General features: G+C 48.0%; 1 protein-coding gene across 2 annotated transcripts in view; it reads right to left on the bottom strand.

Annotated features, from left to right (window-relative positions):
- The window catches only part of MFN1 (mitofusin 1), a 47,284-nt gene that overhangs the window by 14,087 nt on the left and 20,028 nt on the right, over nucleotides 1–13,169 (bottom strand). For both annotated transcript variants that reach the window (XM_033958006.1, XM_033958008.1), the window contains exons 9-10: nucleotides 10,023–10,144; nucleotides 8,065–8,191 (exon numbers count right to left, since the gene is read on the bottom strand). In XM_033958006.1, the coding sequence (XP_033813897.1) occupies nucleotides 8,065–8,191; nucleotides 10,023–10,144 (249 nt within the window). The remainder of the gene's footprint in view (nucleotides 1–8,064; nucleotides 8,192–10,022; nucleotides 10,145–13,169) is intronic.

Below are 13,169 nucleotides of genomic sequence, written 5' to 3'. Positions count from 1 at the left end.
TGGATAACATGTTCAATACCAATTAGTCAGGCAGAAGTGGGGGATTGTCGCCTCTTACTTCTGGGAAGTAACTTAAAGGCAATGGATCTCCATCTTAAGAACTGCCAGGCACTTCCAAGTGGGCCCAATTCACCACCCAGAGACAGGATGCTGTGCTCAACAGACCACAAGCCTGATCCAACCGAGCACATCTTATGCTGTGTGTTAATGACAATTGTATTTTCCTCAGCCAAATAATCATGATGCAAATACAGTGTTCCCCCGACCATTCACGGTCGGCGATTCGCAGTCCCAGTCATTTGCGGTATTTTCCGACTGCCGACCAGGAGAGGACAGCTGGAGAGGAAGGAGAGAGCAGCCGGAGCGCCGACGAGTGAAGGAAATCACTCGCTGTATACTCCGATCGCCTCTTCCTGCACTAAAGTCGGGCCTTACCAATCAGAAGCTGCTTTGACATGCAGCTCCTGATTGGTAAGGCCCAACTTTAGTGCAGGAAGAGGCGGATGGAGCTTACAGTGAGTGATTTTCTTCACTCGCCGGTGCTCCGGCTGCTCTCTCCCGCTGCCCTCTCCAGTCTCCCCCACAAAAAAACATATTTGTGGTTTTTCAAGATTCGAGGGGGGTTCCTGGAACGGAACCCCTGCAAATTTCGGGGGAGCACTGTATGATAAAAATAAATAAATCATTTAGCTGCTGTATAAAGAGATACCTAATTAAAAGTTAAAATCAAATCATAAAAGAAATTAAAACATACTTAAAACTAAATTAGTTCAAATTGCTGCGGCACGATTAATTGTAGGTGCCACCAAGTTTAAGCATATAACGCCAATTTTGTTTCAGTTGCATTGGTTGCCTGTTTCAGCTCAAATTGAAAAGTGCTTTGTTTGATCTACAAGCTGATCCACACACAACTAGCAACAGTAGTTAGTTGTCTTTTCAACTTGTTATCATCCAACTAGGACATTGCGCTCTGAGGAACAACATTGTTTGAAAGTGCCCTCATTGAGACAGGTGAGATTAAGGAGTTAACAGTATGTCAGGGATGTCCAATGTCGGTCCTCGAGGGCCGCAGTCCAGTCGGATTTTCAGGATTTCCCCAATGAATATACATGAGGTCTATTTGCATGCACTGCTTTCATTGTATGCTAATAGATCTCATGCATATTCATTGGGGAAATCCTGAAAACCCGACTGGATTGCGGCCCTCGAGGACCGACATTGGACACCCCTGCAGTATGTCAAACTGTGAGAAGCAAAAACAGGAAGATCCAATATTCCACAGAAAAAGGAGCAATCCAACAACGAAACACTGTGGACAAAGGAGAAATTAGGTTCTTACCTGCTAATTTACTTTCTTTTAGCTTCTCCAGACCAGTAGAGGTTAACTTTACGAATGGGTATATATCTAATCATGACCAGCAGGTGGAGACTGAAAACAAAACTTTGGAACAGTATATCCTAGCCCCTCCTCTCTATTTCCCTCAGTCTGCCGAATAGCCAAGCAGAACCAAGAACTGGAAAACAACAGAGAGAAAAAACAATACTCCGAAAGGAGTAACAAATAACATACCCAAAAATGCTGTTGGAAAATGCAGAGGAGAAATTCCCGAAGGAAGAATGTCCCCACAGCTCGCCAGCTAAGCCAGCCGAGCCACAGCCGCTGTTCTTCAATTCTCCCCGGCCCTAGAAAAATACTAGAACCCGCAGCAAAAACCAAAAACTGCCCGCGCAACAGCCCCAACAACAACAACAACAACAGACAGGGTGGGGACCTCTACTGGTCTGGAGAAGCTAAAAGAAAGTAAATTAGCAGGTAAGAACCTAATTTCTCCTTCTTTAGCACTCTCCAGACCAGTAGAGGTTAACTTTACGAATGGGACGTACCAAAGCAGTCCCTCTCACGGGCGGGACCCCCGAAGGGCCGATACCAGTACACGCTCACCGAACACCACGTCCCGACGCGCCTGCACATCAACCCGATAATGACGAACAAAGGAATGCAAGGAGGACCAAACCGCAGCCTTACAAATATCCACTGGAGGCACGAGCGACGACTCAGCCCAAGAAGCCGCCTGACCCCGAGTGGAATGAGCCTTGAGAAACTCCGGAACAGGCTGCTGTTTCAGAAGATAAGCGGAAGCAATCGTCTCCTTGATCCAGCGCGCAATAGTAACCTTAGAAGCGCCAGCTCCCCGACGAGGACCCGCCAGGAGGACAAAGAGATGATCGGACTTCCGGAATTCCTGGGTCCGCTGCACATAAGAGCGAAGGACCCGACCGACATCCAACTTGCGCAGCTGCCGTTGCTCAGAAGAGCCCTCCCGACCACCCAAGACCGGGAGAACCACCGATTGATTGACATGAAAAGGAGAAACAACCTTCGGCAGAAAGGAAGGAACAGGCCGCAAGACGACCCGCTCCCTAGAAAACTCCAAGAAGGGAGCCCTACAAGAGAAAGCCTGCAGCTCAGAAATACGCCTAGCAGAAGTAATGGCCACCAAAAAGACCGCCTTCAAAGTAAGGTCCTTCAAAGAACAGTCGTCCAAGGGCTCGAAAGGCGGACGCACCAAAACAGAGAGAACCAGATTAAGATCCCAAGAGGGAACCGAGGGCCGTAGGGGAGGCCTAAGCAACTTGGCCGCCCGCAAAAACCGAATCACATCAGGAAGAGCCGATAAACGCTGACCTGACACCAACCCTCGAAAAGCCGACAGGGCCGCAAGATGAACCCGGAGAGAAGACCAAGCCAGGCCTCTATCCAGGCCATCCTGCAAGAACTCCAGAATGTTAGGCAGAGAAGCGCGAAAAGAGGTCACTCCCCGCGCCCGACACCATTCCTCAAAGAGACGCCAAACCCGCACATAAGCCCGAGAGGTAGAAAGCCTCCGGGACCCCAACAGTGTAGAGATCACCTTGTCTGAATATCCCTTCTTGCTAAGGCGACCCCTTTCAAAAGCCACGCCGTAAGACAGAAGGGAGACGGGTCGAACATGGGAATGGGACCCTGCATCAGAAGGTCGTCCGAGAGAGGCAGAGGAAGAGGATCCGCTACCAGGTGCCTCACCAGATCCGCATACCACAGACGGCGAGGCCAATCCGGCGCCACCAGCACCACCAAACCCGGATGGTGAACAATGCGAAGAAGCACTCTGCCCACCAGCGGCCAAGGAGGGAACACATACAACAGCCCCTCCGTTGGCCACTACTGGACCAGAGCATCCAGACCCTCGGCCAGACCGTCCCTGCGACGACTGAAGAAGCGGGGCACTTTGGCGTTGCCACCCGTGGCCATCAGGTCCATCAGGGGCTGCCCCCAAGCCTGCACTATCAACTGAAACGCCTCGGCGCCGAGACACCACTCTCCTGGATCTAGGAAGTGACGACTGAGGAAGTCTGCCTGAACATTTTCTACTCCGGCTATATGAGAGGCCGAGAGGTCCAGCAGATGGGACTCCGCCCAAACCATGAGCAGAGCCGCCTCCTGCGCCACCTGAGTGCTCTTGGTGCCCCCCTGACGATTGACATAAGCCACCGCCGTGGCATTGTCCGACAGCACTCTGACCGACTTGCCCAGCAACAGGGAGTGGAAAGCCAACAGCGCCAGACGGACCGCTCTGGTCTCCAACACGTTGATCGACCAGGCGGCCTCCTCCGCGGACCAGGTGCCCTGAGCTGAGTGACCCAAACACTGAGCCCCCCAACCCAGGAGACTCGCATCCATCAGGAGCACCGTCCACTGCGGGAGATCCAGACCCACCCCCTGAACTAGGTGAGGGGTCTGGAGCCACCAACGCAGACTGCAGCGCGCCAAGCCTCGCAGGGGAACCGGAACATCCATCCCGTGCCTCTGGGGAGACCACCTCCGGAGCAGAGCATACTGGAGAGGACGCATGTGGGCCCGCGCCCACCTCACCACGTCCAGGGACGCCGCCATCGACCCCAAGACCTGGAGGAAATCTCGCGCCCGAGGACACCGGGACGCCAAAAGCAGGCGAATCTGAGATTGCAATTTGCTCACCCGGCCCTCTGGGAGGAAGACCTTCCCCAAGGAGGTGTCGAACAGCACCCCTAGGTACTCCAGACGCTGAGCCGGAACCAACCGACTCTTGGAAAGGTTGACCACCCAGCCCAGCGACAGGAGAAACTCCACCACCCGAGCAGTAACCCGGGAGCTTTCCTGCAACGACTTTGCCCGAATTAACCAGTCGTCCAGGTAGGGGTGTACCAGGATGCCCTCCGACCGCAAGGCTGCCGCGACGACCACCATCACCTTGGTGAACGTCCGAGGAGCCGTGGCCAGCCCAAAGGGAAGCGCACAGAACTGAAAGTGCCGACCCAAGATCGCAAAGCGCAGGAAACGCTGATGAGAGGCCCGAATGGGAACATGCAAGTAGGCCTCCGTCAGATCGAGAGAAGTGAGAAACTCCCCCGGCTGAACCGCCAGAATGACCGTCCGCAGAGTTTCCATACGGAAAGAGGGAATCTTGAGAGCCCTGTTGACCCCTTTCAAATCGAGGATGGGCCGAAAGGTCCCCTCCTTCTTGGGCACCACAAAGTAAATGGAGTACCTGCCCGTGCCCCACTCCGGAGGGGGCACCGGAACAACTGCCCTGAGATCTAGCAAGCGCTGAAGGGTCTGGCGAAAAGCCTGCGTCTTCCCCGGAGTCTGACATGGAGAAGCGAGGAAAAAATCCGGCAGAGAGCGGGCGAACTCCAGGGCATAACCGTCCCGCACCACCTCCAGGACCCACTGATCGGACGTGATCTCGGCCCATTTGGGGAAAAATTCGCGCAGCCGGGCCCCCACCGGAACCAAAGGGGGCGCCGGCAAGGCGTCATTGTGCAGGACGGGAAGCGGGGGAACCGGCGGAGGGATTCCCTGCCCCCCGACGGGCCCCCCGAAAGGGCTGCATGCGCTGGAAGAACCGACCCCGGGAAAATCCCGGAGACTGGAAAGAAGCAGCCCCACGCCCAGGGCGATACTTGCGAAAGTCCCGCAAACGCCCCCGGGCCACACCCCCCCGAGACGCCGGGCGGGCACGGTCCTCCGGCAGACGGGGAACTTTCGAGTCCGACAGAGTCTGAATCAACTTATCCAAGTCCTCTCCAAACAAAAACGACCCCCGAAAGGGAAATTTAGTAAGCTTAGCTTTGGACGCAGCATCCGCCGCCCAAGCGCGCAGCCACAACACACGCCTTGCGGCCACGCCAAAAGCCATAGACTTAGCCGAGATCCGCACCAAGTCATATAGAGCATCTGAGAGGAATGAGGCCGCCATCTCAATCTTCGCTACCTCCTGATCCACCAGAGACCAGTCGTCAGACTCTCGATCCAAGACCCGCTCCGCCCACCGAAACACGGCGCGAGCGACCAGTCCCCCACAAATAGCCGCCTGGACCCCAAAGGCAGAGACCTGAAAATTTTGCTTAAGGATGCTCTCCAATTTGCGCTCCTCAGAGTCCCGCAAGGCAGAACCGCCCTCAACAGGCACGGTATGCCGCTTGGAAATTGCCGAGACCACCGCATCCACGACTGGCGAAGCTAACGTAGCCCGATCCCCTTCAGGAATGGGATACAGGCGAGCCATGCTGCGCGCCAGCCGAAACGGCGTCTCCGGCGTTTTCCACTGCTCCAGAATAATATCCCGAATATCCTGATGCATAGGAAAAGAGCGGGAAACGGAACGGATCCCCCGTAACAGGGGGTCCCCCACACGCGGAGTCTCCGGCGGCGCATCCTCAAAACGCAAAACCGAAGAAACCTGCTGAATAAGGTCAGGCAGCTCATCTTTCTGAAAAAGGCGCACCACGGACGCCTCGTCACTGGAGAACGGGAAATCCGACAACCCGCCGCCAGCTTCCGTCCCCTCCAGAGAGTCCTGGAACTCCTCAGAAGGGTCCAGGTCCTCCTCCAGACCGACCCGTTCCTCCGACCACAAATTCTCATCCCACGACACCCGCGGACGCTTGGACAAGGGAGGCGGCGGAGGGGACGTCACGCCAGACGAAAGAGGCAAAGCCGCAGGGAGCGCGGAGGAAAACCCACCCCCCGAAACCCCCTGGGCGCAACCGGGACCCCCAGCCGCCTGAAAATAGGCTCTGCATAAAGAAAAGAAAAATTCAGGAGAAAAACCCCCCGAGGGTCCCAAGGGACTCCCTGCCACAGCAGGGGACCCAGTAGAACCTTGCCCCTGCATAGTCAAAACAGGGGGAAGGTCACCTGAGGTGGAAGACAAAATGGAGGGGCCAGACAGAGAAGATGGCGGTTTTCCCGCCAAAAAAGCTCCCTCCATAGCCTGAAGCGGCTGAGAAACCTGAATAGTCTCAGCCGCTAAAGCAGGCAAGCCGGCATCAGCTGTCAAAAAATCAGCTGAGAGGGAATCCTCTAAAACCCGACCGTCGGCGGTTTGGGGAATCCCTCCGTGGGCGGACGGAGAAGACCGGGCTTCCCCACCGTTCCCTGCCGACTCGCGAGGCACCATCGGCGGGGAGCTCTGGGCGCCTGCAGCCGCTGCCGACGGAGCTCCTCCACCGCACCGGCCTGAACACCGCTTGCACAGGCCGGCCGCGAGTGCCTCGCGTCTGGAGCACAATGAGCACTTTTTCCCTTTAGAAGTGCTCATTGCTCCATACGCGACCTAGCTGCAAAAAAGTGCCGGTTAGTTGAAAAAATACAGTAAAATACAGTTTTCTTAAAGGGATACAACCCTCCAGACCAGCACTACCTCAGGATTTTTTTTTTTTTTTTTACAGAACAGACTCCACAGGCTCTCAAAGCAATATGCCTTGCTTGATTTAGGGGGCAAGGCTTACTGCTGAGGCTCCTCTAAAAAAATGTGGGGAGGTGGAGGAAGTGGGGGGAGGGACCCCGCTCGTGACCCGCCGGGTTTGACACCCCCGAGGTCGGACGAACCCCCAAACAGAGTCCGCCCAAGCTCCATCCGGCTAAAAACAGGGACAATAAACCCCCTAAACAAATTCCAACAGCCCTACCAAGGGAGATGGGTACAGATCACTCAACACCTGCTGGAGACTGAAAGAAGACTGAGGGAAATAGAGAGGAGGGGCTAGGATATACTGTTCCAAAGTTTTGTTTTCAGTCTCCACCTGCTGGTCATGATTAGATATATACCCATTCGTAAAGTTAACCTCTACTGGTCTGGAGAGTGCTAAAGAAATACAATGTGTTTGACGTTCCTTTATTTCTTCAATGAATAATAAAATAATGTTCACATCAACCGTACTAAAAACTAACAGACCGGACACAGGCTGTGTTTCGGCTAACAAAGCCTTTCTCAAGGGTCCGGTCATTAAATAATACGCTAGTATTGTGGAGTTGGTTTCCAAATCGCAAATTCCGATGTGGAGAACGGAGCAGAAAACTGTACATCAGCGGTCTGGTCCTGCTCCGTTCTCCACATTGGAATTTGCGATTTGGAAACCAACTCCACAATACTAGCGTATTATTTAATGACCGGACCCTTGAGAAAGGCTTTGTTAGCCGAAACATGCCCTGTGTCGGGTCCGTTAGTTTTTAATATGGTTTATGTGGACATTATTTTATCATTGATTGAAGAAATAAAGGAATGTCAAGAACATTGTGTTTTGTCCACAGTTTGTTTCATTGTTGAGATTAAGGAATTGTCATCACTCCATGATAGCAGTTCAAGGTGCATTGTTGTAGAATACTTTTACCACTTGGAAGTAAAAAAAACATACACTTTATTAAGTTTTAGGAAGTTGCTAAAAACTGCATTGTTTGTGCAATATTTTCCAGAATGATCTGTGTTTTAAATGAAAATTTGTTGAGGAAGCAGATTTCATTTGTTTGTATTTTATGTTAATTTTTATTGTTTTTATTTTATCTGTTTATGTAGCTGTATAACTCACGCAGAACTAGAGTATGGAGCAAGTAAGAAATTTTTAAATACAATAAATCAATCAATCAATCGTGTTGGTTATTAAACCAGAGGCAACTTCCTGTTCAATTATTGAATGTTGAAAAATGATCTCCAGAAAGTATGCCTGCTACCTTAAAGTAGGACACAAGACCTGTAAACTTACCTTTGATGCTACTTCTTCTGTAACCTCTTTAATTCTTTTCTTTATATCCTCTGTTAACAAAGCCAACTGATTTTGAACAAAATATAGTCTGTCTATCTGATCTTCTCTCTCTTCCATTGCATGAACCCTAAGCAGTGATAAAGAGAGCACTATTAATTTCCAGTCTACTCACTTGCAAGTTCAAAGTACCCAAAGCAAGGATTTGTAAGCTCGAAAGAAACAGCAGGATGAATTTACTTCTATTCAGTGTGTTCTAGAAATACCCACTGGAGGGAGCTCTTTTTCATGGTCAGAGGCTCCTTCATAAAGAAACCCTCAAGTAGCAGGGACAATGGAGATTTGAGCTTTTCTGTCTATTTTTTTTTTTCAGCCAAACTTATTTAAATGGCAGAGCATGCCCTAAAGCACAGTTACTTACTGTAACAGGTGTTATCCAGAGACAGCAGGCAGATATTCTCACTAAGTTTCTGTACTGGGGCTCCGTCGGTGACATCGCCCATTAGTGAGAATATGCTGGCTGCTTGTCCTGGGATAATAGATAGAATCACCATGATGATTGTCTTTATTTTACACTTATTATACTGTGTTTGCTATTTCAAACTGGTCAAGACTATTTACATAAAAAGTAAATAATAAGAAAGGAACTCCAAGTTTAAAAGACAAGGCTAGGTTCATACAATAAAGTACTAAAATAAAATTTTAAAAGTTTTAAAAGATAAAAATTAAGTTAGCTAACATAACAGGTCCTGTAATCCAAGGGGGGGGAGCCAGAACCCCCCCCCCCAGTTTTGTTGAGACCTGTGTGGTGTTTGTCACCCTCACAAATTTTTACATTCTTGGCTATTAGCTGTATGGGAAGGATATGTGACCACCTTTGGGAAAAGGTGACTAAAATGACCAGAAACAACAACAAAAAAACAGAGGTTTTAATGAATTGTGTCAGTGCAAATTTATAATACAACAGTAAACCCCATTCTTTTATACTTATGACAAGAAAAATCGGCTATTTTCATACTATTTTAGTCACTTTTTCCAGATCTGTACACATATGTGACCTAAGTACCCAAATCCATTCTCTACCTATCTTATCCTGTACTAGCCGATTTTTCGCTAGTCTCCTTGTAAGATTCTGGAAGATGAACAATTGTGGTACGTAAGGACCAGCCAGAACTCTGCTCTCCTTGTCTGTCAACTGCTTTGTTTCCCCGGCAAATCAAAAAGGGCTAAAAGGTTACCTGATTGAGAAGTGAATGCCCCAAATTCTAGTTGCCTCAACTTAAAAATTAAGGGAACCAGCACTTTTGTTCACAAAAGAAAAAAAAATCCAATCATCGCCATCTGATTGTCTTTAAGGACAAATGTTAATGATGTGGAGATGATGTGCAAATATTTCAAAAGAAAACAATACTGTTCTTGGCTCCAGAAGACTGATGTGGAGAAATGTCTTACTCTTCAATATGGAATAAGGATCGGCTGCTCCAATATTGTGAAACGTTCTAAAACTCATTAGTAAATTAACCGATCTTAAACCCACCACCCTTACACACCCCTCTAATATCATTGTATACATCCTAGCTCAGTGTATCAAAACTGTGTGCCCTGGCAGATTCCAGGTGTGCTCCGAGATGCCAGCAAGGAGAGGTGCCAGCGCCGGCTGGCTGCTTAGAGCCTAACGTGCCCCTTGTGGCGCGAAGCACGTCTTGTAGCCAGTCAGCGCCTCTGCGCCTTCGCCTCATCTCTCCCTCTACAGCACCCCACCCCCACCGATGGTAATAGGAGGCCCAGGGCTGTGGCTGGAGGACATCCACGCATTTCCGGATGTTCTCCAGCTGCAGCCCCGAGATTAGTGTGCCGCAGCTTAAAAAGTTTGCGACACACTTGTCAAATACTTTCTTCCTTCTCCAGTAGTCTATGCATTTAGGACATATAGTAAAAGATAAGATGATTTGGAGCCTCACCTTTTGTCCGCTGCCGCCACGTTTATGGTGTCCATAGTATTTTTCACCGTATTTAGTATCTGTTTAGCTCTGATAGTGTGCTGCTCAAACTTTGTTTTCACTGCTGACTGCGAGATACACTCCTGCGAGGATCCAAGCCACAACACATTACTGCAATTCCAGTTCAGCTTTCAGGAATTTGTAATTTATGTACATATCATCTTTATATATGCACAGGGTAATAACTCGCTGCTCTTAACACAAAAGTAGAACAAAATAATAGAAAAAAAAAAAGAAAAATCACAATCCACAACAGCAAGTCGGTACCCTTCTTTTCCACAGTAATGTGCACCAGTAGAAATAAAACAAAACAATAGGGAGAATGAGAACAAAAAGGTATAAATCATGCATAAGAATGATTTTTTTCCTTTATAAAGAATGATGCTGGTCAGTAATGTAGGTACCTCACCCCTTTAACAAGAAACTTCTAAGGTCTGGTTCAATCCAGCACAAGGGACTTAGAAAGGGAGAATATGTGTTCCAGGGGCCTTAGCTGAAGTGTTCACAATATGACACCTGCCAAACCACAAATTTTACTGCACAACCTGTTACAAGACAGATGTGCAGTCATGCATTACAGAGATGTGCCTGGTCATCACAGGCAGACCAATTTTCAAAGGTTTTCACATTTTGGCAGAACAAGTTAAGCTAATTTTCATCAGAAGCTAGCCAGCTAGATTTTTCACTCTAAATAAATAAAACTTAGCTGTCTAGAATTAGGGCACTAAGCCTTTGGGTGTCTAAAATGAGTTGGCTCGAGTTTTAAATGTATTGCTTGCCTTTTTGAAATCTGGACTCATATTCCATTGTACCGGAGCAGTGAAGGGTGAAGTGACTTGTCCAAAGCCAGAAAGTGTATTGGGGGAGAAGCAGGATTTGACCTTGCATCCTGCTTTTCTAACCTCTACAAAATCAGCATTAGTCAGTTAAGTGCCCTCATAAATTTACTCCATCTCAAGTTGCCAATGCCTCTCTCTTCTGCTCAAACTTAAAAATGATTGTGATTTGGTCTGGCTCTCGCCTGTCCAAATTGCAAATTGTGCAAATCCAGGGGAGTGCCTAATGGATATTAACAGAGCACTCTAACTGTAATTCCCACTACCTCCCACTAGAATGTTAAAAAAAATAATAATAATTACAGCACAGTCCACTTTCTCTCACCAGAAGGGCAAAATATGGGGGAGGGAAGAGCCACAAGCTGGCAGTCCTGTAATTACTCCCCCCTTTCACTTAAATTCACTCAGCCTAGGCCACTCCTTCTCTATCCTGTCCACCTGTGCATAGAAAAAATTACAGTCCACGCCTCTTTCTAATGCCCCTTTTTTCTGAGCTACAAAAACCACCCCTCAAGTCCTTCACGTCTCATCTAACCTACCTCCCACTGTCCCCTAGCCTTTGCAAATCTTGATGCAGTAAAATTGATCCACTTGTACCCATTCTACTCCACTCAGGATTTTGTAGACTTCAATCATATCTCCCCTCTGCTGTCTCTTTTCCAAGCTGAAGAGCCCTAACCTCTTTAGTCTTTCCTCATACGAGAGGAGTTACATCCCCTTTATCATCTTGGTCACTCTTTGAACCTTTTCTAGTGCCACTATATCTTTTTTGAGATAAGACCGCCAGAACTCAACACAATACTCAAGGTGAGGCCTCACCGTTGAGCAATACAGAGGCATTATGACATTCTTAGTCTTGTTTACCATCCTTTTTCTAATAATTCCTGGTATCGTTTGCTTTTTTTGGCCACCACCGAACATTGGGCGGAAAGTGTCACACCTAGCTCTTTTTCTTGAGTGCTGACCCCCAAGGTGGATCCTAGCATCTAGTAACTATTCTTCCCAATGTGCATCACTTTGCATTTGTCTACATTAAATTTCATCTGCCATTTGGATGCTCAGTCTTCCAATTTCCTAAAATCTTCCTGCAGTTTTTCAGAGTCTACATGCGTTTTAACAACTTTGAAGTTTAGAGTCATCTGCAAATTTAATCACCTCACTCGTAGTTCCAATTTCCAGATCATTTATAAATAAGTTAAATAGTATAGGTCCCTGCAGCACATCACTATTTACCTTCCTCCATTGAGAAAAATGGCCATATAACCCTACACTCTGTTTTCTGTCCAAAACTGAACATTGCCTCCTATCCCGATTCTTTAATTTTCTCAGCAGCCTCTCATGAGGAACTTTGTCAAAAGCTTTCTGGAAATCTAGATACACTATATCAATCGGCTCGACTTTATCCACGTTTATTTACACCTTCAAAGAAGTCAAGCAAATTGGCGAAGCAAGACCTCCCTTGGCTGAACCCATGCCGACTGTCTCATTAAATCATGTTTGTCTACATGTTCCACAATTTTATTTTTTATAATTGTTTCCACTATTTTGCCTGGCACGGAGGTCAGGCTTACTGGCCTGTAATGCCCCAGATCTAACCTGGAACCCTTTTTAAAAAATCGGCATAACATTGGCAACTCTCCAATATTCAGGTACTACAGATGATTTTAGCGATCACTAACATATCAGCAATTTCATGTTTGAGTTCTTTCAAGGCCCTTGGATGTAGGCCATCCGGTCCAGCTGATTTATCACGCTTTAACTTGTCAGTTTGGCTTAGTACGTCTTCCAGGTTCACCAAGACTTCTTTCAATTCCTCCACCTCATCACCCTTGAAAACCATTTCCGGTTCAGGTAGATCTCTTGAAATCTTCTTCGGTAAAGACCAAATTAATCCGGTTCAGGTAGATCTCTTGAAATCTTCTTCGGTAAAGACCAAATTAATCCGGTTCAGGTAGATCTCTTGAAATCTTCTTCGGTAAAGACCAAATTAATCCGGTTCAGGTAGATCTCTTGCATCTTCTTCTGTAGAGACCAAATTAATCCGGTTCAGATAGATCTCTTGCATCTTCTTCCGAAAATACTAAAGCAAAGAATTAATTCAGTCTCTAAGCTATTGCCATTCCTCTTCAAACCTAAGCCAGAAGGGTAACTATCTTTTCTCCTGTCCGTGCGTCATCTTTTATTGCTTTAATAATTATGCAAGTAGGGGGTCCAGGCTACAATTTTTTTTTTTAGTTTCAGCAGAAGAGAGGAAGGATGTGACATGCCAGAC

Source organism: Geotrypetes seraphini, chromosome 9 (genome assembly GCF_902459505.1).
Source record: "Geotrypetes seraphini chromosome 9, aGeoSer1.1, whole genome shotgun sequence".
Taxonomy (NCBI): Eukaryota; Metazoa; Chordata; class Amphibia; order Gymnophiona; family Dermophiidae; genus Geotrypetes; species Geotrypetes seraphini.
This window is presented reverse-complemented; position numbering and strand designations above follow the sequence as displayed.